At 35.4% G+C, this 24,568-nt stretch overlaps 1 protein-coding gene across 2 annotated transcripts in view; it reads left to right on the forward strand.

Moving 5' to 3' along the window:
- Nucleotides 1–24,568, forward strand: part of pigg (phosphatidylinositol glycan anchor biosynthesis class G) — a 132,431-nt gene that overhangs the window by 101,606 nt on the left and 6,257 nt on the right. Inside the window, exons 11-13 of one of the 2 annotated variants that reach the window (XM_058797783.1) lie at nt 11,120–11,438; nt 15,826–15,989; nt 23,133–23,803. In XM_058797783.1, coding sequence (XP_058653766.1) covers nt 11,120–11,438; nt 15,826–15,989; nt 23,133–23,145 — 496 coding nt within the window. In that variant the 3' untranslated portion in view covers nt 23,146–23,803. Of the gene's footprint in view, nt 1–11,119; nt 11,439–15,825; nt 15,990–23,132; nt 23,804–24,568 lie in introns of those variants that run through there. The other variant, XM_058797782.1, reaches the window with a different exon arrangement.

The raw sequence follows: 24,568 nt of genomic DNA on the forward strand, positions 1-24,568 counted from the left end.
GAAGCGTAGCCAGTTCGTGCAGTAAATAATACAGAAAAACAAAAGGGAAAAATTCAAATCAATTTTCTTGAGGCAGAGCAGATGTACTCGCTGAAATAAAAACATTTCCAAGTAGTAACTCCACAGTTGATTACTGGGTGATGAATTTTTCTGTTTACTTCATGTTCAGTAGCTCACGTGACTAATGGAACTTTTTCTGTACTTGTATATATGGTCAAAGGTTTGGAATAATTACATGAATAATTAAATCAAAGAAGTCTCACCAAGGCTGTATTTATTTGATCAAAAATGCAGTAAAAACAGTAATATTGTGATTTATTACAATTTAAAGCAACTGTTTTCCATTTGAATGTATTTTAAAATGTAATTTATTTCTCTGACGCAAAGCTGAATTCTCTAAGATAATATATAATCTATTATTCTGACTTGCTGCTCAAAAACATTTCCTATTATCAATGCTGAAAACAGTTGTTTCAGTTGTTTTTTTAGGTAATTGTGATACTTTTTTTTTTTCAGTATTTTTTTAATTACTTTTATTTATTTGAGTGGAAAGTTCAAAAGAGCAAATTTGGATGCATCGTAATAATTATTTTTTTAGCCGGCCAGTACTCAGTGAAATGATTGATGCCCATAAGTTGCGTTATATTGATGTTTTTATTTCTGTTATTCCAACCAACAGCCAGCAAGTTTTTGACGGACATGATAATATGCATAAGGAGTGAACTGTGTTTGATTTTAAGCTATTATACTTTTTATTATATATTACTTTTGCAGAGTGAATTATACTATTTTGCAGAATGAAGTTTATTTTGTGACTTAAGTTACGTTAGTCAAAAATTGATGTTTTTCAAAAATGCTATATTCAGCTGTTGCTAATTTGTTGATATTTGAAGTTATTTTTTACCAGAAAAGGAGTGGTTTTGATGCACAATATTGTTTTTATTGTCTCTTATAACAAAAATCGTTTATTTAAACCCATGAAAATGTAGATCCTGTTGTAAATAATAGTAAAAAAAAGATTTTGTCTGATACTGTATATAAAAAGTAGCCTCTTTATATATTTAAGATTCTTGATGTTAGTTTATTTTTTTTAAATACCAAACGCCACACAGAGAGTCAAAAATGATGTTTAATCGGCCAAACCAAACATGATTTTTTTTCTGTTAGCTTACCAATGTCTCATTCATATAAAAAATTAAAAAAGCAGTAGTGACGTGTGTCTGCATGTAGGGTCTTCCAAAGGCCACATATGAGACTGTACTGCCCTGCACCCTTGAGAGCACTCGCCTCAAGTGCTCTGCCCTCCAGAGTGAGCAGGCCATGGTGCTTGATGCTCACTTTCAAGTGGAATTTACCCTTTTATCTCAGCTTTTTAGATCCAAACACATCTGAAGAGAGTAATTAAAAGCACACCTGCGTCAGGACGAGGCCCATAAAAAGCTCTATATTTTTATCCTGATTAATCTAGGGGTATGTGTTATGCTGACACCTAATTTGAGTGTTTATGCATGCAGATCCCACATAGAAATGGAAATGAATTCTGCCTCAGATCAAGAAACAGACACATTACTGTGCGCACGCACTCACATATTTCTCTTCTAAAGTGCTTTGAGATACTACCTGTATAAAAAATGTATTAAACAACAAGTGTGGCGTGTTGCGCGTCTCGTATGGTTTGTGCTTTGAACATAACTGATATCTCAAATCGTGTGGCTTGTTGACGAGAGGTGCGCTAGTGCTTTTCTGAGCAATCAGATGTGCAATTTTTGCCCGGCGGACAGTAAAATAATCCCATAGGAATGGTCCTGAGCTGTATCAATGGACCAGAATATCATTAGAGAGATGGAGATGGGCTATTTTGGCCACTTTGGCAAAACCCTAGCAATGATGGCACAACTTTTGCATGTGTTTATATTAATCATAATATCCTGAATGACACCGTGTCAAAGTGCTCTGATGTAGGGCTAAAGTGTATTTTTGTTTTTAATGCATTCATTTATGATCTTTCCTTCTTTTTGTTTGTTCATTCATTCTTTATAAGAATTCAACACCCTAGCAACCACACACAACACCCTAGCAACATTTTTTTTAATGTATTTTAATAATTTTTTATTTATCATTTATTCAATATATTTATTATTAATTTTTATAATTCCTTATTTTTATTTGTATTTTGTGATTTAATTTTTATTGTATTATTTTATTTAATTTCATTATTTTTTTTATTTTTCTTTCTTTCTTGTTTGTTCATTCATTCACTTGTTGACTCCTGCTGTTGTTCAGACGTATCTAGCTATCTATCTATCTATCTATCTATCTATCTATCTATCTATCTATCTATCTATCTATCTATCAGAATTCAACACCCTAGCAACCACCTAGAACACCCTAGGAATCACGGCACGACTTTTGCATGTGTTTATGTTGATCATAATAACCAAAGTGTTGTGCTCTAGGGTGAAAGGTCATATTGTTCTCTCATTTCCTCCAAAACCAGACGGACAGCTGTAGGCACAACAGATCAGCAACACTGGAATTGAATAAAACAGAAAGACGGGGGTGAATGAATAAATGAACAGACATTTTGTGTCTTCAGCATATTTATTGAGTTTATGTAAGGCGGCGCATGGGGTCTGTTGTCTGGAGACCGCCGACCACGGTCTTGCACAGTGTTCTCCTTTATTAGAGCGGACATTTTTAAATCTGACGCAATATCTGGCAACCCAAACCAGCTCTCTTTCACGCATATCACACACACACACTGATATTATTGTTATTTTTGTGCGTTTCACACACCTTCAGTGCCAGACTGAAACCCGTCAGACCGAGTGGCAGAACACAAAGATTAATGATATTCAGATGAATGCTACACACAAAATGGACCAACTTCAGTCTGGTTGGCTAGATCTGCACAGTTTCTGAGAGTAAGGACACAGTTTACAAGGTGTCTAATTTTTGTGAATCCAGCACGTAGAATGAGCCTCATTTGCATAGTTTTGCCTAATGAAGATTGACCTCATTTAAATTTATGTTGCAGCACTGTAAAAGTGCATACGCAGCTGGTTTTGTTGGACGCTGTAATGTCGAGGATCAAATATGTTCAGATTAATGCAGCATCTTCACTTTCACTGTTATTTGTCACTGGAAACTTTAGGTTATTGGCCAGGTTATTGGCTTCAAGACACACTGCCAGGATGAACATGAGTTTAGAAGTAAAACATGATTCCAGGGCAGTTATTGTTTTTTTTTTTATTAAGAAGCTTTTGCGGACACCACCGAACTCAAGTGCACTGATGTTACTTTTACTCATTCTGTGACACAACAGAGCTTCATAAATGTTTATATATAGACTTTCTAGAAATACAGAGTCTCTAGTAGCCTTTAACTGTGCAGTCTGTTCATCCACAGCTATGGAAGCACCTTTCCACCACTGAATAAAAAAATAAAAAAACGACTTTTTATCTCACAATTCTGACTTTTTTCACAGAATTGTGAGATACAAACAGTTTTGAGGTGGGGGGGGGGACTGATATGTTCTCAGAAAAAGTCAGAATTGTGAGTTTATATCACGCAATTATGAGAAAAAAGTCAGAATTGCAAGTTTATATCACGCAGTTTTGAGAAAAGAAGTCAGAATTGTGAGATTAAAAGTCGCAATTACCCTTTTAATTTTTTATTCAGTGGCGGAAAATTCACAGCAGTTAAGTGGAGCTGGTTTAACAGCACCCTGTCACTGAGGGGGCGGAGTCTACGAGGAACACCATTTGATTAGTGCTCAGTCTTCTACCTTTCTTTCTTTCTGTCTTTCTTTTTCTTTTTCATTCTTTCTTCATTAGTTTGATCTTTCATTTGTTTTTCATTTTGTTCATTAGTTTGTTTGATCATTTTATTTTTATTTTTTCTTTTTTTTACTTATTGATTGATTTATGCATTTATTTATTCATCCAGCTATTCATAAATATTCATTAATTTATTCTGATTGTTTCTTTTGTTATGCATTTGATCCTTTTTTATTTTGCTCAATTGTTCATTCATGCAATTCTTTTTTTCCAATTATTTGATCTTTCATTTTTGTTTTTCCCTATTTATTCTTTTTTGTTCCTTTTTAATCTGTCTTTTTTGCTCATTTTATTTATTTATTTATTTTAAATCTTTTTTTATTTTTTGTTCATTCCTTTATTTGTTTATTTGATCTTTTTTTCATTTGTTTATTTGTTAATTCCTGTGATTGTTCAGTATTTATTTATTTATTCATTCATTCATTCAAATTCTTTGATCTTTCTTTCTTTCTTTCTTTCTTGCCACATCTCTCTATTTATCTCTATTATGTTACTTTTTTCCTCAGTGTTTTATGGTCATTCTTCTCTTTGGGTGACACTACAGTATAAATAACACCAAACATGAATGGACACTCATGGTTTCAATCGCTCTCATTCTTTCTTTCTCACGCTCTGATTGAGTTGCTGTTGTTGTAGATAAATAAAGAATGATGGAACATCTGCTTTCTTTCTCCAGGCAAAGACATGCTAATGTGTTTAGCTCTTCCTCTCATTTCTTATGTTGTAGTTCACAATAGCTTTTTAAAACTACTTGGGACTACTCATGTAATTTCAAACCCAGTGTGACTTTCTTCTGTTGAACTGAAATGTTGAAAAATGATTCATTCTGCTCTTTTGCATATATTGTATGATTTTAGAAGGATTAGAAAATTGCAGTGCATACATTTTGCATAAACATTATTTTTGTGTTCTACAGAAGAAAGAAGGTCACAGAGGTGATGAGAGTAATGAGTGTGAGTAAATTATGTCCAAATGTTCATTTTTGCATTAAGCACTCCTTTTTGAACCTTTATAAATATGATTTATGAGTTCAAAAAGTTGATTGAACTTATTAGTTTGGTGGGTAGCATTATTGTGCACAGGAATGAACACATGAACAAATTAAATTTAGATTAATTAAACAAATAAAGGAATAAACAAAAAATGAAAATGCACAAATATTTAGACTAAATTAATAAATAAAATACTTAGCAATTGCAGGAATGAACAAACAAAAAAGGAAGATCAATAAACAGAATGCACAAAAGAAAAAAGTAATGAAAAAGAATAACTATTTCGAATAAATAAACTGAAAAACTGCATGATCAAAGGATCAAAAAAAAAAGAAAGATCAAATAATTGGACAAAATAAAAGACTGAAAAATTGCATGAATTAACGACTGAGCAAAATAAAAAAAAAAGATAAAATTAACAACAAAAGAAACAAACAATTTGATTAAATGAATAGACTGACCTACTGAATGAATTTATATATACAAAAAATAAAAATCAGTCATACAAGTTGTATCAACAAGATTGTGAGTAAATGATGACTGAATTAAAAAATTTTTGTGACACACTCTTATTAAACCTTTTCTTTTTTCTTTTTCTCTGGCCGTCACTTTTCCTGCTGCGTCACTCTCTCGGCATATGCGTCCATGCCTGGGAACAACGTGCCGTTGCCAAGTTCTGGTTGGCATGGTAACGCGTGTTGGATTAAAGTGTTTTGTGCAGATGTAGTTTGCTCTCTGATGGAGCTTATTTACAGTGAAGAGGAACAGAGACACAGTGGCAATAAAAATGATGAGATTTTCCTTCTCCAGGGAAATTGCTGAAATCCCCCGCCTGTTTTGCTCTAATCACATTTAATGTGACTGATCCAGTGTTGTGTGAAACTGTAGAGTCTCCAGCGACAAGCGACTCCTGATTTAACATAGTTAAAGTAAATACAGTCATGCTGCCCTTTGGAAAAAGTGCACTATACAAGCAAAGTGCATTGAAGGGGCAATGTACTGTATAATAAACTAGATCAGATCATCATAATTGGATTATATATTATAATTTAATCAGAGGAGTATTTTTGGTTAAAGAACAAGGGTTTCAAATGAATGGATCTTGATTAGAGTAACAGCATTACACTTAAAGATAAATGTACACTAAAAAAACTAGAATATAGAGTTAAAAACAGTGATGAATGGCAGTGTTTAACAAATCATTTTAGTATTAAACCAAACTTTTGTGCAGAGATGAATCATTGAATTGTTTCAGTTTGAATTGATCCATGAATCATTAGAATAAACCGATTCACTAAAATGATTTGGACTTTAATGCAACTAAAAAATCAAGATATCGTGGCCATGAATTTAAAAATCAAAACAATTTATTTAGTTTAATCATGGCCGTGAGTTAATGATGAGAGAATGAATGAGAGAATGAATGAATCAGTTAATAAGTTCTGGGAACAAATTCTTAAATTGTGGTCATGATATCTAGTTTTGTTTTTGCACGTCATGTGAGTCTCTGTACAATGTGACTTTAAAACAACCGTTTATACTGTAGTTTTGTCACGCTACACTGCACATTTTTAGAAAAAGTGTATGGTGTTGGAAAAGCTTTACCATTTTGAAAGCATTAGTTAACTGTGATAATTGATCATTTTACTAAAAAATCATTGTTGTGGTACAAAAACAATGATCATAATTTGTTTGACAGCATCAAACTTGATCATAAAGTAACCCTAAATACAACCAATAAAACAAAAAATGACTGAATTAACATTTACAGTAATGAAATTGACATTAATTTCATGATAAATAGCAGGTAAATATAATTAAAATTAATTTATTTAATTATTTAATTTAATTTATTTATTATTAAATTAATGTCAATTTCATTATTAAAAAAAACAGCAAGTAATATGTGCAGGGATGAGCCCTTACATATTACAGCGATCACAGCTACTGATGGTCTTGAAATCCAGTTTCAGATTTTTGTATTATGTTTCTCAAGGTTAGTCAATTAAGTTTGCAAAGTTTTTGCTCCAAGAAAGTCTTCGCTGTTGTTATTGATGGACAAACATGAGTTGTTCAGAACACTCCTCTTTGAAAACATATGACAATGACACATTGACGTTAAGGAGCGTGTCGATGTGAAAGTCACATGACATCAGAAATTACCACAATGGAAACAAATTTAATCTAGTGGCAACATTTGGTACTGCACCCATTTTTGAGATATCAGCCTTAAATTTGGAACACAACTTTAGATTTATGGTTTTGATTTTTTTTTTTTTCACAGTTTTGGATTAAAAAATACAAAAGTAGTATTTTTGTGCAGTTTTCATAATAAACTTCTATAACTTTTTGTAGTTTCACTTTAACTTTAATTTGACAAGTGTCTTAAAAATTTCAAGCATTCAAGATTTACAACAGTTTCTTTTGGAAATTCTTTTTGCGGGTCTATGCTCAAAAAGTGGTTTGTAAGTGGTTTATAACTATTCCATACATGCAAACAGGGTAAATAATGTTTTGATTAAAATAAAGTTAACACTGACTGTTGAAGCTGTTGAAACCAGAGGTTTCACTCTATAAAAAAAAAAAAGTCCACACATAAAATGAAATTAGCAGATGCAAGAAGTAACAAATGCAGCCTGTATGCATTAATGTTTACTCTAACTGTATTGAGATTTTCACTGAGGAAATTAACACATATCCTGCTCATTTTTCTGACTTTGAAGCATAGCCTACTTCCACAGCGATCACCTAAATATGAGCTACTAATAATGAAAACTACTCAAACACAGTTTTATCCAGGCTCGGTTCCAGAATTAAATACTGAGGGTGCTTCAGAAATTAGTGGGTGTGCTCTAGCCTCAATGCACATACATTTTCACGTAGATTATATTTTTGTCCTGTCCATTGCCCTTTCAAGTGTGAATCCCACATATATTCGCGGATGTCATTCCAGAAACTTTGCAGTGTGTATGTGGCCAGAAAACAAAGGTTTTATACAGATTCTGAATGGATTTTATATATATAGCCTAGAAAACACACAAAGAGCGCTCTCTTTATAATCACTAAAAAGCTGTCCCTTGTCTGTTCATCGCGATCTCATGACGTTTTGTTATAATGAGAGGATTCGCGAGCTTGCAAAACTCAGCAACGGAGAAAAGCTGGTGTTTTGAGTGGAGTGGATTATAACTTAAACGCCTCTGATTGGCAACTGCCAATCAAGAAATCAACAGATATGTCTGTGATTGGCTACACCGCTCAGCGCTACAAAAAACACGATGTAAATAGAAATCTTTTGACGCTGTCTAGAGCGCAAACACAAATATTCACTGGAAAGTTTGTCAAATCCATTTCGCCAATATGATAGAGAATATCTCGAGTTTTTCTGCGCTTATGCATACATATAATTTAATACCGTAAAATCCCCTAAAAGTAAAAAAATATTAAATGAAAAACATTACTGAACTAAGATATAGTACATTCATTTTATTGAAAGTAAAAAAGTCATTTCTGACCACCATGTGAACAGCAGTGGCGCCTCCAGGATTTTTTTTATAGGGTGGCCGAAAGGGGTCAGTATAAAATGTTAGGGTGGCACAATACAAAAAAGTGTTGCATGCCTAAATCTAATGGCAGACTTTTTGGTGTTACCATTAATTCTAGGAGCATATAAAGTTCAGTAGGCTATTACTATACAGAGCAAAATGTAAAAAATCTGTATAGAGCAAAATAGAAAAAAAGTCGCTCTGCAATTCAACTGCAAGTACCCTCATATTTATTTGGAGTGCAAATTCATTTCAAATGAGAGTAAAAGTAAACAAGAAGCATAGATGTTTAACCCATCACTTCATCAAAACAATTGGTACACTGACTGTTGCAGTAAATGAAGCTCTAAATGTTCTCAGAATTTACAGACCTTTTGCTGAAGAAGGTGGATGTTGAATGCTTTCCTCTTCATTTCTATTATTTATCATAAACCCTACATTTTTGTGGAAATATGCTGTCAGTGCTTAATTTAAATATTTTCTGTTTCTGTTGTCAAACATAAATTAATAAAATACCACTTGTCTGTCTGTGTAACAAAAACTGTTCTACATATGTGACTTTAAGAGCCAAAGATTTGCATTAAATGTTGCCCAAATCTGCAATAATTTACAGATCAACTCATGGAGTAACAGGGCTCTACGCTTACTTTTCTTTTTAGGAGTACGGTCAAAAATTTAGGAGCACCTTCTAATCAATAATTAAAAATCCCATTACGAAGGTGATATTTGATTCCTTAAAGTGATTTACAGGGAATTTTGTTTGTACCTTTGTAATGGCATTTTTCTAACTTTATTAAAAGTATGTCATCTTTTATTTATCAATTCAAAAATGTATAAGCTTTTTAACATTTCTAATTAAAACAACAGAATAAAAAGTAGAATAATAAGTTATCAATCAAATGCAATCAGTATTTAAGGAATAAATTTGTACTACAGAGGTGGCACAGAAGAACACACAAGTGGCTTGTAGGTGTATTTTCAAATGTTTAATGAAGCTGAGAGTGCAATTAAATTCATAAATTCATGTTGAGGTTAATGTTTTAAATATAAAATTTTGAATATAGAAATATTAAATGATTTAAATAAGAGGAAATACACTTTAAAAATTAAACTAAAACTGCCAGCAGGTGGCAGCATGTCACTGATTTTATCACTGAATCATTCATTTATTTGATTCGTTTGAAAGGCTGATTCATTCAGGAAGGAAGTACATGACTGTCTTTATTTTCATTGAGGAAATAGAGCAAAATAAGGCAATACTGTTGTAGTCAGAAAATATAAGTCACTTAAATTAATATTAACTTCTTGTTTAATGAACTGTTGTATTAAATCCATCACATTTGCAAACTCCCTTAATAATCATTAAAAGCTGTCACTCATCTTAGTTTGCGATCTCACAAAACTCTATTATAATCAGCTCCTTACACTGCACAATGAATCTCTAATTTACAGTCTGTCTTTGCGTTGTTTGTTATAATGAGTGGATACGTCTGTAAGAGATAGGCTACATTACTCAACGCAGCCAAACACGTTGTGAGTATGTTAGAAACCTTTGAAGCTCCTTCAGTGCAAACTCAAATATGCTGACTGGGTCAGTCGCACGTTTCTCCTAAATATTTTTTTTCATAGTCGCACGCAGTAGCCTAGTTTTCAGCCTCAAATGCAACTGAAATGGTCGCACTGTAGAGCCCCGAGTAATATTAATCTAATAAAAACTTAGATCAGTTCGTAATTAATGCCTTAGTGACGCCTAATCTATAGCCAAACAGTATTGTATTATGTGAGTTTGACAGAATAAACTAAGTTTTATATAACATACGAAAACTAAGTTTTACTTGTAAGTTTCCTCTCCCGCGTTGATTGCTTCTCTCGAACTTGAACAGACCATGTGCTGCAGTATGCTTCGATAGTGCGGCTGTGTGAGTGCGCGAAGTCTCTCGCCGCAACGCAGGTAAAGAGGGGGAGGGGTTGAGAGCGAATTCTATGGTACACATAATACAAGTTTATTATATTTATTTTTAATGTAGTGTTTCGTCAATGTCCGTGTTAATTTATGTAAAAAAAAAATTATTCTAAAAAAACTCCACTCTTTCTGTTTGGGGGGGCCAATGGGGTGGCCAGTGTCATTTTAGGGGTGGCCGTGGCCCCCCCTGGCCCCCCCTTGGAGGCGCCACTGGTGAACAGCACCACAACGTTAAAACCTATGTTCTTGTACTAGAAATATTGCTCTGATTAAATTATATTATATACTGTAATACTAATATTACGATCAGATCTAGTTTAGCATGTTGTACTGTACATTGTCCCATTAAATAGTTTGTGTACTTTGTCCTGACAGTAGGAGCATTTATTTGAGGTATTTTGCGTACTGTATAGTCTGTCAGTATCTCTGATGTTGACCTGATATTGTCCCAGCAATTTTGCTGTGTATACTACATTGTCAAAAGCAAGAAGGTGGTCTTTCAGGCGGTTTCTGCTGATTTCCTCCAGGTGATCCCGCTGACCCCCTGTGGGCTATAATAAGTAACTTCTGCTCTCCGCTGCGAAGCACCAAACCTCACTGTTATTGATTCTCTCCAGATTTCACAAGCTTTGCCTGAGATGAAGACGAGCCTTCAAACAAAAGGGTGCTTGCAGTCAATATCGATTCTTTCCTGTGTACGAAAGAGAGCGGGTGAAAATGTGAGTGTCTTTGATGAGCTTAAACAAGAATATTTCTTTCTGTTTTTCTCACGTTCTCTTTCAGAGGAACCGTCGAGGCGCGATTCGTCTACGTTTTCGTCCTTGGTATCTTGTTCACCGGCGTGAAGGATCTGTTGCGCTCACAGGTGATGTCGTCAGCAGTGGACAGCGGGCGGCTGAAGAGCAGAGGACTGTGGGAAGTGTACAGTGGTGTGGTGTTATTGGTGGCTCTGCTGTTCAGAGCTCATAATTTGCCTACACTGGCCTGCTGTTTGCTCATCCAGACCGTCATGGCTCAGTTCATCTGGAAAAAGCTGCACTACGATGCCGCCCAGACCACCATCATGCACTACTGGTTCGGCCAGGCTTTCTTCTACTTTCAGGTAATGATGAGAGAACATCTTTAAGAATGGCTTTGTTTAGTGAAGACAATACTGGTCTGGTTTCCTCCATTAATGCATATCGATTAAATAATTGCAGTTCCATTGTTCTCAGGATGTTTTTACACGTTGAGGTCGATCGCTCGGCCTAAACCCAAGTTTTGTTCCATCAAGAGTTGAAATGGTTTTCACATTGGATTTATGAATGATTTACATTGAAATCATGAATAAGGCTGATTTACTTATTTGGCACTGAACCTTGGTATATTTGCATTATCACCATTGAGGCTAGTTAATGAAGGAAGCGAAGGCAGCAAAAAAGGGAAGCGTTTGTTGAAATGACATGTTTTTGTCTGGTTTAACTAACAAAATTGTTCATATGAAGAACTATACTTTTGACTCTCTGCTGCAGTGTTACTATTGTTAACTAAAACTATTAAAAATAATTTTCATTAATTGAAAAAAAAACTAAAATAAAATAGGAATATACTAAACATAAAACAATAATTAGAAATGTTGCCTTGACCACTAATATAAAAACATATTAGACATAAAAAATATATAAAGGTATGTTCAAATATTACTAAAACTAAAACCGAAATACTGAAGCTAACAAAAACTGAAATAAATTGAATATAAATAGAAATGAATAAAAATGACAAAAGCACACAAAAAAATTACTAAAACCTAAGCTAAAATTAAAGCTGAAAATATAAAAATTAAAAGCTAATTAAAAATATTAAATACAATTTAAATAACATTGAATATTTCAGTATTAATAATTTAAAATATCAATAAATATTATATATAAATAATACTGCAAGAGACTCAAAGAATGCATTATACAGGATAGCACTTCACTTCTGCAAATTTGGCTGGCTTGTGAACAGAATTTGAATCCTTCCCTAAACCATATTGATTCATATGGAAAATGAAACAAACCTGAGTGTGTAAATGCCCTTTAGTCTCGTGAACAATGACGTAAGCAGAATTCATTGTTCATTTCAGAATTCATTTCAGATTTCCATTTTAGAATCTTGACTCAGCAAAATGTGTAGGACCTTTCTTTACATATTTTACCAATTCAACCATAAAATCATCATCCGCTGCTGCTGCTGGAGACATTTTGAATAGCTTGTTTCTTTATTTCTAGCCAGCAGGTTTAGTTACAGCCGTGACAGTTTGAAATCTGGAAAAAACAACGAAGAGGCTTTCTGAATTAATAAATTCTAGCAACTTTTTAGCATGTTTGGGCAACCAAAGACCCAATGACGCATGGTTTCATACCAACTCTTGCTAGTCGGTTGCCTTGTCATGAGGGCAAGACTTATTCTAGACAGGATTTGATTGGACTAAAATATGTACATTGCAACATGAGTGTTACGGCCCATAACCATTTTGAAGGCTCGTTAATTCCAACATGAAAATAAAAGGACACAGGCCGAACATATTTAAAGAACCACAACACCTGTTGTGAATTTTAAGACGCCTCCTATTTAATTGTTTGACGGAGTTCAACTTAAACATTCAGGAAATAATACACAATTCACCAAGATATATGAACATATGAGCATCTCTACTAATTAGTAACAAAGAAAGAATAATTAAGATTAAAGTACTCACGGGTAGGAAAGCTAAGAAAACAAACTCCTAACTACACCTGTCCTCGGGACAAAGTTCTTACCTGTCTCCCGAAATAAAAATAAGAACGGGTGAGTCTTCCGGGCAACTGCTTCCCTCGCTCAGTTCTGACTAAATAAACAAAACGTGAACTAATAAATAAATACACTACCCACTACTGATAAGTAGAAAGAAAAATATCACACATCAAACACAAATTTAGTGTTAAACCTTAGTCTTTTCTGCTCACCAAGGCAGCATTTATTTAATCAAAAATTAGTAAAACTGTAATATTGTGAAATATTATAATTCAAACCGTTTTCTGTTTATAAATATTTTTCTAATGTAATTTATTCCTGTGATGCAAGCTGATTTTCAGCATCATTACTCCAGTCTTCAGTGTCATACGATCCTTCAGAAATCATTCTAACATGCTGATTTGCTACTCTATTATTATTATTATTATTATTATTATTATTATTATTATTGATGATCCATTGTTAGTAATTAATGTTGAATGTTTGTCAGTGTTGAAATATCATTATGCATTTTTTTCTGAATTATTTGATTAATAGAAAGTTCAAAAGAACTACATTTGTTTGAAATAGAAATATTTTGTAACACTATAAATGTCTTTAATGTTTTTTTCTTGCTTAATTTCTTTTTCTTTGTTTTACTGACCCAAAACTTGTGAATAGCAGTGTATCAGTTTCCACATAAATATTAAGCAACAAAAACAGGTTTTAACTTTGGTAATAATACAACATCACAAGAATAAATTACATTTTAAAATAAAATAATTTATTTTAAATTGTAATATTTCATCGTTTTACCGTTTTTACTTCATTTTTTGCATCAGATAAATTTAACTTTAGTGAGCATAAGAGACTTCTTTTAAAAACATTACATTTTTAATTATTCCAAAATTTTGACCTTTAGTATAAATGACCTCAAAACTGAATCAGTTTTATAATGAGACATCGAGAGTAAATCAAATCAGAGCTGAGTTGAGATTGTAAGTTGTGAGTGTAAGTGAGGGTCATAAATGATGCTTTACTGGCCAATTATCATTTAAAGCACCCGAGCATGGAATTATGGGCTTGACAATGACATCATCATCGAGGGACAGTCAGGGTCAATGCAACTGAACTGTCAAAGGACGGATATATTCTTCTCTCTCTCTAGTCTTTAAGCAGGGTGGAGGTGATTGTTAATTGTAAATTGTCACATTGATTTAGCTCATTTTGTCAGGCCAGGCCCTTTTTCCGCCCACCCTGACACTGCAAACTAACATGAAATAATCGGAGTAAGAGAGGCAAGAGGAGAGCGATTGAGGAGGAGGAGCAGCCGGAGTGACAGACACAGCCTCCTGTGAGCCACTGACAGGAAAGAGCAGGATCTGTTCATTTGTTTCCCCTCTTCCTTATCCATCCATCAGCCGAGGGACCCTCAGACTCCAGTCTGTCAGTGAAGACTAGAAACACTGCGCTTCTCTCATCTCACCTGAGTAACTGCAGGACGCCTCAAGCCTCTGCTGCATCACTTTACTACTGTTTATATCAGCCGTTTCCAAACTTTCTCTGTCAGCTCAACCCCTTAGATGTCAAATAAGTCCCACCTGAAATCTTAGATTAATATTTTAAACAATTTAACATTTACATGTTCTTGGTTTATGTTGGTTTATGGTCAATTGATGCCTATTTTTAGTAGGTGTTGAAAATTATATATTATAAAGGGCTGCGTGTATACAGTATAGGGATTAATAATAGTAACAATAATAATAATCATAATAATACATTATTAATAATAATTATAATTTATTATTATTATTAATATCCATGGTTCTCTGATGTTGGTCGGTTAAAACATGAAACTTTTTTTAGTTCATATTTTATTTTAATTTGTTTTTATTTTGAAATTATTTATATATAGGGCTGCATGAAAAAATTTTTTTTTTTTTTTTTTTCAAGGTTCTCCGATGTTGGTTGATTGTTAAACGACATGGAATGACATGCTTTTTTAGTTAGTGTTTTATTTTGATTCGTTTGTTGTATTAAGATTATTCATGTATAGGACTGCATGTATATAGAGCTTAATAATAGTACATAGTAGTAGAAATATCAGTATTTTAACCCTTTAAAAATTGAAGATAACCCTCTAACCCTTTAAATATATTACTGTTGTAAATTAAATTGTAAATTATCCTGTGTAATAAAAAAAAAAAGAGTATTTGATAATTATAATAATTTATATTTTTACTGGAATGTACAATACTAATATTTACATCTTAAATTCTTCTCTTTCAAACATTCAAATCCTCAAGCTTTTATTTTGGTGGAATACTGTTGAAATGCTGTAAACCTCTATCCACAGAAATGTTGGAAATTATGCAAATGTGAACGTGGTGCACATTGCATTCCCAAAATGAAACGCAGCCCAAAAGACTATAAACTTATTGAATAAAATGATGTTATAATCTCACTATGCTATATTGAAATTTAATTTTTATGGAGATGTGCATCCACATTTATTTATTTTAATTTAACATTCGATTATTATCTTTTCATGAACTCAAGAACCCCTATTTAGTAAATATCTATACAGTTTTCAAAGCCCCTAGCACAAAGTATTTAAGGAGTTAACTCAAAAATATTAATTCCCCTCGCTCTCATGTTATTCCAGACAGCCATTGCTAATTCATTTTTGGGGGTCTTTATAAAATGTCAAAATGTATGTTAACCTATGTGTTGATGTTTTGTGGTCTCTTCAGGGAAACTCTAATAACATCGGGACGGTGGACATCTCTGTAGGTTTTGTGGGTCTGGAGAGTTATGTGGAAGCACCTGCCATTTTCCTCACGGCGCTGAGCACCTACGCAGGACCGCTGCTCTGGGCCTGTCATCTGCTGTGCTTCCTCAGTTCACAGAGAGACAGGTAACACACACACACACACATACACATATACACACACACACACACACACACACACACATACACACACACACACACACACATACACATACACATACACATACACACACACACACACACACACAAGCTCATGTTGTAGGACTGGAATCTTATAGTATTCTGATAAGAATATATACCAGGAATATATTATATTTATATAATATTCACAATGAAAACGCTCTGGTTACTAACGTAACCTCAGTTCCCTGAGATAAGGGAACAAGCTTTGTGTATGGGGAAAACTCCTGTTTTACTCTGTACTGAAGCCTGATTTGATCACGTTTGTGTAGCTGCACAAACCAATGGCGCTTTAGCCCGCCAGAAAGGGCGGAGCCGACCTGTATATAAGGTGGCTCGCAGCGCCATTCATCAGATCATTCAACTGAAACAGTCATCGATTCGTGCAGCTTATAGCAGCTTATGCGAGCCCAGAGCACTAATAAGGGCTCCTAAGATCTGAGCATATTGTGTCCCAAGCTAGTAGCTGAGAGCCCTAACATAGTCACTTTCGCTCAAGGGGAAAAGTGGAACTTCAAACAGATAGAACACGCGCCTGTAAAGCAGGGACGTCTATGTTATAAAATCTGGCAAATGTGGACGGCGACAACCAGCCAGCGGCCGCACAGATCTCACCAATAGATATCCCACTGGACCATGCCCAGGAGGAGGCCATCCCTCTTGTGGAATGGGCCCTCACACCTATAGGGCATTGTAAACTTTCTGATGCGTAAGCCAGTGCTATCACATCAACAATCCAGCGAGAGAGTCTCTACTTTGTGGCCGGCAGTCCTTTATGGCGGCCTCCGAAGCAAACGAATAGCTGCTCAGACTGTCTAAACAGGCTAGAGCGCTCCAGGTATATTCTCAAAGCCCTCACTGGACAGAGCATGTTTGGACCCTGCTCGCCATCTGAAACACGCGCCCCTTATCCAACAGCTCCTGCAAAAAGGTCAGCTCCCTGACCTGCCTGACGACCTGAGAAATCAGGGCGATCGGGGGAAATGCATATAGGCGAGCGCTGGGCCAGTCATGGGCCAGAGCATCTCGCTGTATGGAGAAGTGTGTTGGGCAGTGAGAGTTGTCTTCGAAGGCAAAGAGGTCAACCTCTGCCCTCCCGAAGACTGACCAGATCTCTTGAACCATTTGAGGATGTAGCGCCCATTCACGCGGGGCTACCTTGCCTCTGGACAGCATGTCTGCGCCAAGGTTCAATCTGCCCGACACATGAACCGCCCTTAGCGAGAGGAGTTCTTTCTGTGCCCAAAAAAGGAGGCGTCAAGCCATCCTGTAAAGAGTGTGTGACCTGAGACCGACTTGGTGATTGATATAACGCAGCCGAATGGAGCCTGTACATTAAGTGTTTCGAGCTGAATGCTGCCTTACAAACACCGTAATCATACTGAACATGGTCGACTTCCAAACAGGCCTTTTGAGCTCTTGAGAAGATGGTCTCTAATTAAATGTGTTCATTTGAACTTCCGGCAAGAGCTAATCCTGAAGAAACACAAACAACCTGTTATTTTCATCTAGAGTGCTTATCAAAATCCTCATGTACTGGTGATTTACAGTCTCGCTTTTGCCTTCTGCAGTAGGTTTAGTGAGAGACACTGCATTTATCTAGCCTGGTAATACCAAACTCTGCTACTTCGCTTTGCTTCGTAGACAGAGTCTGGAAGGGCATAATTGACGAGCGTTTTCTTTCTCGTGGGCGGGCGCTTGTCTGAAGTTTAAAATCATTGGTGTACCCGTAAGCCAATCACATAACGGTTGGTTATGACGTATGTTACGTGCCGCCTCGAACTTCCACTGTAAACACAGGTATGCGGTGAAAACAAAACCATCGAGCGAAATACCGGAGTGAAAATGGCTGTGAATGACTTTTGCAGATTATGTGAAGTAATAACATCACACACACACACAATCACAGTTATTGCCTTGCCGGACTTTGGCCTCCCCAGTTTCTTGCTGACGATCGGTCAACATCACCTCCATTCAAAATGTGAACCAAACACTCTTCTTGTTCGGGCTTAAGTTGGCAAGTGCCGGGAATATTCTCCACAACAGAGCGAATAGCATCCCGTGTCTCCATGTCCTCTGTCGTGTTAGATTTCCCTAAACTAAACCTAAACTACAATCTTAAATTCGGCACTTAGCGTCTATGTCACGGCTCTCAGCCCGCCCTCTGTTCGTTGATTGGCCCGGCTGCTGCGGAGCCGGAGATAAACTGAGAGATGGTCTGCTATATCAGACTGAGTACAGAAGCGAAATGAAATTGAGCGGAAGTACGAAGTCTGACGTAGTCAGGCTAGCATTTATCACATCCACTTATAATATTTTGTCAATGTTTCTTAGTTGTTCATGAATTAGATACATTGTAAAAAAGGAATTTTCAAAGTTGTAAATAAAACACCGATTATTTGAGTAGGTTGTACATGAGCAATATTACGTGAGTAGCTATGCAGGTAGCTCACTCATAAAAACATGCCAATATACAGCCATATGGCATGGCTACGAGGAAAGCAAAATCTTTGTTGTACTAATCTTTCATATTTTAAGGATGATTTCCAATGACGGTGCTACTCATTTTTTGGCTGCGTCTTACAAGGTGTTGTTGAAAATAAAAATAACTACCCTGTTTCAGTCTCTTTCTATATAAAAGTCTTTACTGCTGACTAAAAACTGTCTTTACTGCTGACTAAAATAGACATAATCTGTTTTAACAAACTGCATATTTGAAGTCTAAACAAGTACATTCTCACTTAAAAACTCTTAAAACAACATTCTGTATAAAAACAGTATTATTTATAAAATGACAGTGGATCTGGGCGTTCACCATGACACTCGCTGTGAGAAATACTGTAAGCGGAGTGATACAAACGGTGAAGTTCTTTTTATCACTAGAATACTGCACTTCTCTCAGCCAATCAGATTTGAGGACCTGAAAGAACTGTTGTATAAAATAAAATATTTCAGTCTTTCTATTTGTAAATTTCACATTCAGTTCAAGGTATTGCTTGCCGTTTCTTTGTAATCATTTGTATTAATTACTGAATGAATTTTTTTTTAGTGTAAATCCTACACCAATTTTTCTTTCAGTGTAATTTATGTCCATATGCCCACTTGTCACTGACCCTTAAAATTAAACAGGCTTTTCCTGCTGTACCTTTAAGACTCCTATATGTACTGTATATGAATGTAAAATAATAGTTTAGACTCTAAATTCTGATTGGATGAGTCCTAGTAGGTTATCATATTCAGTATATTTCATGTGTGTGACATCATACCAGGGTTATTATTGTGTACTACATCTAACATCATTAAAAAAGCTGAACTGAAATACAATATTTAAGAAAAAAAAAACTTATTTTATATTTATATTAAACTTATTTTATCTCATTTCACATAACATCTGTAATAGACATTTAAAAAAAAATGAATAAATAAATGGAAAAACTTCTTAAAATCACAAAGACTGAAACTTTAAAATTAAAATTAAAAATAAAATAAAATAAAATTAATAAAGTTTAAAAAAAATCAAAATATGAATAAAAACTATAATAGCATCTCAATTATACTAAAATATCTGTATTTGGAAATAATAAATAAATAAATAAACTTTTTGGAAACGTTTTGTATTGCCATAGAGTTTTTCTACAAAGTTTGGCAAAGAACATTGTGTTTTACTCAACAATGGCCCCTTTAAAAAGAGTTTTATGCAATAATGCTGCAACAACCTTCCCGATGTGACGCTTTTTTATTAAAAAATACTGCAGTGCAGTAAAAAAGCTTAAAATGACTCATGAGTTATAGGGCAATAACAGCGCTTCTGTAGTTCACTGTAATAGGGACGTCGGTAATATTTTTTCCTCAAAGCAAACCTTCTTTCATTTTCTTTAGCCTTATAAATTTGTGCTGCATTTTTTCTAAAAAAAATCTCAACATTTGTATCACTTTAAAATAGAAGACAGACAAAAAAGACTGTTTTCAAAGATTCAGGCCACATCCACATATCAGTGATGCGTAATTACGGAGCATTATGGGAATATTAATCAGTGCTAGTCTTCTTAAGATAATTGTTTTAATGGTGCTTGAAGTGATCTGTCAGAGCGAATGAGGAATCGGGGCAGTTATTAGAGCTCGAGCTGGTAATGATGGTACAATTAGAGCCACTCACAGAACAATGAATAATGGAAATCATGCCGAGACAATCAGACTTCGCCCAAGATACACACACACACACACTCAGATTTTACTGGCCTCTTGATTTTTACACACTGAAATTATTCTTTAAGAGGTCATTCCAGGAGGAATCAAATTTTCTTTGGTCTTTTGTGCTAAAAGAGTTCAATGTGCCATCAAAACATACTGTAACGTTCAGCACTCAAGACTTCCTCCGCTCTCTGCAAAAGCGTTCTGACATCAGACACGTAAGACCACCCACATGCACACTGAGGTGTTCAGAAACTTTTCCCATCCAGTCATGATGAGGTAATAAGGACCAAGTACTGTAGGATAGATACTGTTAGTACTAAACAGCTGAAGAACTTAAAGGGTTAGTTCACCCAAAAATTTAAATTCTGTCATTAATTACTCACCCTCATGTCGTTCCAAACCTGTAAGACCTTCGTTCACCTTCAGAACACAAATTAAGATATTTTTGATAAAATCTGAGAGCTCTCTGACCCTGCTTAGACAACAAAGCAACTGAAATGTTCCCAGGTCCAGAAACGCAGAAAGGACATCGGTAAAATAGTCCATGTGACATGAGTAGTTCAATCATAATTTTACGAAGCTACGAGAATACTTTTTGTTCATTTATTCAACAATTCTTCTCCCCGAGTGACCGTCTTCCACCATTTTGGAGAGTACCCCAGAACGTAATCAAACATTGTTTATGTTCAGCATGCACATGCTGTCTACTGAACGCTGATTACATTTGGCGAAAGTGCGAAAATTTTAGCTCCGTAGAATTACGGTTGAACAAGTGATGCCACATGGACTATTTTACCGATGTCCTTGCTATGTTTGCTATATTAACATTTTTGGGTGAACTATCCAAGATCTGGCAACGCTAAGTCAAAGTCAAACATACATCAAACATGTAGCAGCTGTAAGATCCTTCAGAAGGATCCCAACGTTAAAGCATGCCGCTGCATTTTATTAGAGTGGTTTCTCATTTTGCATGCAAACACAGAGGGCATTTACATACTGTAAAAGTTTTAAAGGAATAATAGTCTTTAGTGGGGTTTGGGAGTTGTTGTTTTCATCATGTGTAAATGAAATATTAATATTCATGATTTTTAAATAATTCTAGTGCTTAGACAGGTGTAGTTGTGATGAAATGCATATCTGATTATCATAAAACACAGGATGCATGCATTATTTATTTGCTTTTATACCAGCACTTTAGTATTGCTAGTCCTTTTTTCACTTTGCAGTTGTAATGCCAGTTTTTCAGGTATGCCTGAGAATGATACATTGTTTGCAATTTTGAGAAGATTAAAATACATTTATGCCTTACACTCTCAAGTACAAAGTGACAACAGTATAACACTGTCATTTAGTTATAGCAAAAATGTCACTGGAAAAAAAGTTTCTGTTTTAAACACATTTAGTAGTGCTGCAGTTCTGATGCTGCTTTTTTTATTTTTTGTTCATTTTTGCCATTTAATTTATAAATGGTTCTTAGTTTTCTAGTCTTTCAGAAGAAGAGTTTAGCCACTGTTTTAGTAAGAACATCACAATGTGTGCAACATATCATAGAAAAGAGAATGGGATAGAAACAAGATGTTTGTGGGCTAGATGGGCATTGTTTGAGCAGCATCCTGCACCAGTGGACTATTTGCATGGTTTGGGAGTGTTTGAATTGCACTCTTTGGACCCTAGAATCAATATGAACAGCTGCATTTGTGTCAGTGATGTCAGGATTGGGCAAATTTCAAAATGAAAAAAACTGGGAGGTAAAATCTGAACAAATTGTTTCAAATTAATCAGCTGAAATTTTAATGAAAGTTAGTATTTATTTGGAATGACAAAAATAGGAATTTACTGAATTGAAATCTCTTTTTCCAACCTGATCCACATACTGTAGGTTAATTAATCTATCTATCGATCAGTCATTCCATATATCAAGCGTAGCGTTAGTTCTGGCAGGTCATGTTAGTCAAGCTTTCATCAGCTGACTCTCAGCTGATCCCCATCTACCTATAGGGATACGACACCTATCTGAGCATCCATATATAATGTCCCTCAGTTTATCAGCAGTTTTCGCATTGCTCAATAGCTAATTACCCTCCTCCATCCCCAGCTCCTCCTCTGTCAGTCAGGATCCAGCATTCTGATTCTCCTTTGAATCAGACTAATTCTAAAATGTACAAAAATTACTGAACTTTAACGATATCTGCATACTTTCGTTGGTTCTGTTCTGTTTACCCTGGGGGGTTATCGCTGCTCTCCTTGCTCTCATCCATGCTAGGCTGCATGGATGCGCAGGGAGTTATTGCCCAGATATCTTTGTTGTACTAACATTGACAGAATGCTAATTGTCAATCATCTTTGACAATAGTGGTCCTGACAGAAATGAGAGTTCTAAACTTTCAAACTTCAAAGCTATTCAAACTTTGCTTTTCTAGTTAAAAATTAGTTGTATGATTTTCTTTGGAAGCAAAATTTATTGAAATTCATTCACATTCAAACGTCTGCATCCCGTTTTACTTCCACAATTCAAATTCAGGAATCAAATTGGACTTTAAAAGGCATTCGCAATTCACATTACCCTAGTAGATGCTCTCTACATATCCCATAATCCCACATAAATGCAGAGTATCAAACTCTGCCTGTGTGAACCACCCACTCTTTATTTATCTCATTATAAAGTCTGTCCCTGTGAGGCTCGAAGATTTCCCCTAAAGTGCTGTCCGACTAGAGCCTGATAAATGACCGTCTTAAGTGGTGAGACATTCAGTCTGACATATATAATTCAGCATGCTCAGTCAGCAGTGTCACTACAGCACACACACACACACACACACACACACACATACACATACACACACACAAGATCCAGGAAATGCTCTTTGATCAATACTCCGCTTTCTGGAATCCCAGCAGGCCCGGCTGACCCGTCCCCCATCTGAGCTGAGCATTTACACAATCCATTTGAGAGAGAGAAATACGGAGGCTTGTTAGGAGATATTTCATTTCCTCCGAGGCAACAGGTGCTTTGTGTTCAGGGATATTGAATCCTGCAAACAATCTACTACCCGAGTGTCTGAGGTGTGGATTTGAATTGCAAATGCCTTCATCCGCCGGCAAACTCCTCGTAAGGCGGAGAAGGACCACCGTTCTGTTCACAGAGATATTTGTGACAGACGCAGGAAAATGATTTTAGGCAGTGCTGTCGGGAATCAGCAGCAGGGACTGTGATGTGGCTGTACAGTTTACAGAAGATTCACTGTGAGTAAGACCAGCTCTGCAGGTCTGGAAATCAGCCAGCCTGTTTAGACAAACGACCTGTCAGTCAAAATGATGGAGCAGTCAAAACTGGACTGTACAATATGTTGTTCCACGGTTGATTCAATATTAAATGTGGTTTGCTGTTGTTGTCTTGCATTGATTGATAGTGTGTCCCCCAGAGCAGAGAGTATCGTGTTTTCAGTCTGTCTACTCTTAGTAAACTGTATTGTCCTTTCTGTCACATTCCTATTTTATAAAACATGCGGAAGTAGTAGAAACTAACCAAGATTGCTCAAGATTTTTGCATGTTACAACAGCAAAAACAAACAAATTTAAAGAGACAGTTCACCCCACACTGTAAAAAGTGATGTTAACTTAACTTAAAAAATGAGGAAACCCGTTGCCTTAAAATGATTAAGTAAATAATAATTTAAAAAGTTAAGTGAACTTGACAATTCACTTAACTTATTTTTTTAATTATCATTTACTTAAAAATTTTAAGTCAACAGGTTTCCTCAAATTTACAACTTAACTTATCACTTTTTACAGTGCAGAAATGAAAATTGTCATCATTTATTCACTCTCATGTCATTCCAAACCTTGTATGACTTTCATTCTCCTCCAGAACACAAAAGAAGAAACAACATTAAATTACCATAAATGTAGTCCATATGCTTTGTGTCCCATCACAGGTTTGGCACCACATGACGGATGAGTAAATCACTGTCCCTTTAAATGTGTTTTGGTAGTCATTTCTCCTGTCAGTCTTCAGCTTTTGCTTGTTTGTCTCATAAAATAATTTAAATTCACTGATTAGTTTCCAGGTTGAACCCTGCACCGCTATCTCACTTATCCTTGTCTAGTTCCCTTTCACTGTCACATAAAATCTGTGAGCGTAATTATGCCGGAGAGGAAATCTCCCAGAATGAGTCTATCTCTCTCTCCCTGTGAGAGGGGTTTTATAGGCCAGACTGCGGCAGTCCCTTTGGGTGGAAGAATGAAGGAGTTTAAACTCACAACAAAACACGCCAGGCCATCGCGCTCATCAGGGGAACATCTTCAGCTGGCTTGATCCAGCTCGCTGTTTG

Source organism: Onychostoma macrolepis, chromosome 14, assembly GCF_012432095.1.
Source record: "Onychostoma macrolepis isolate SWU-2019 chromosome 14, ASM1243209v1, whole genome shotgun sequence".
NCBI lineage: Eukaryota > Metazoa > Chordata > Actinopteri > Cypriniformes > Cyprinidae > Onychostoma > Onychostoma macrolepis.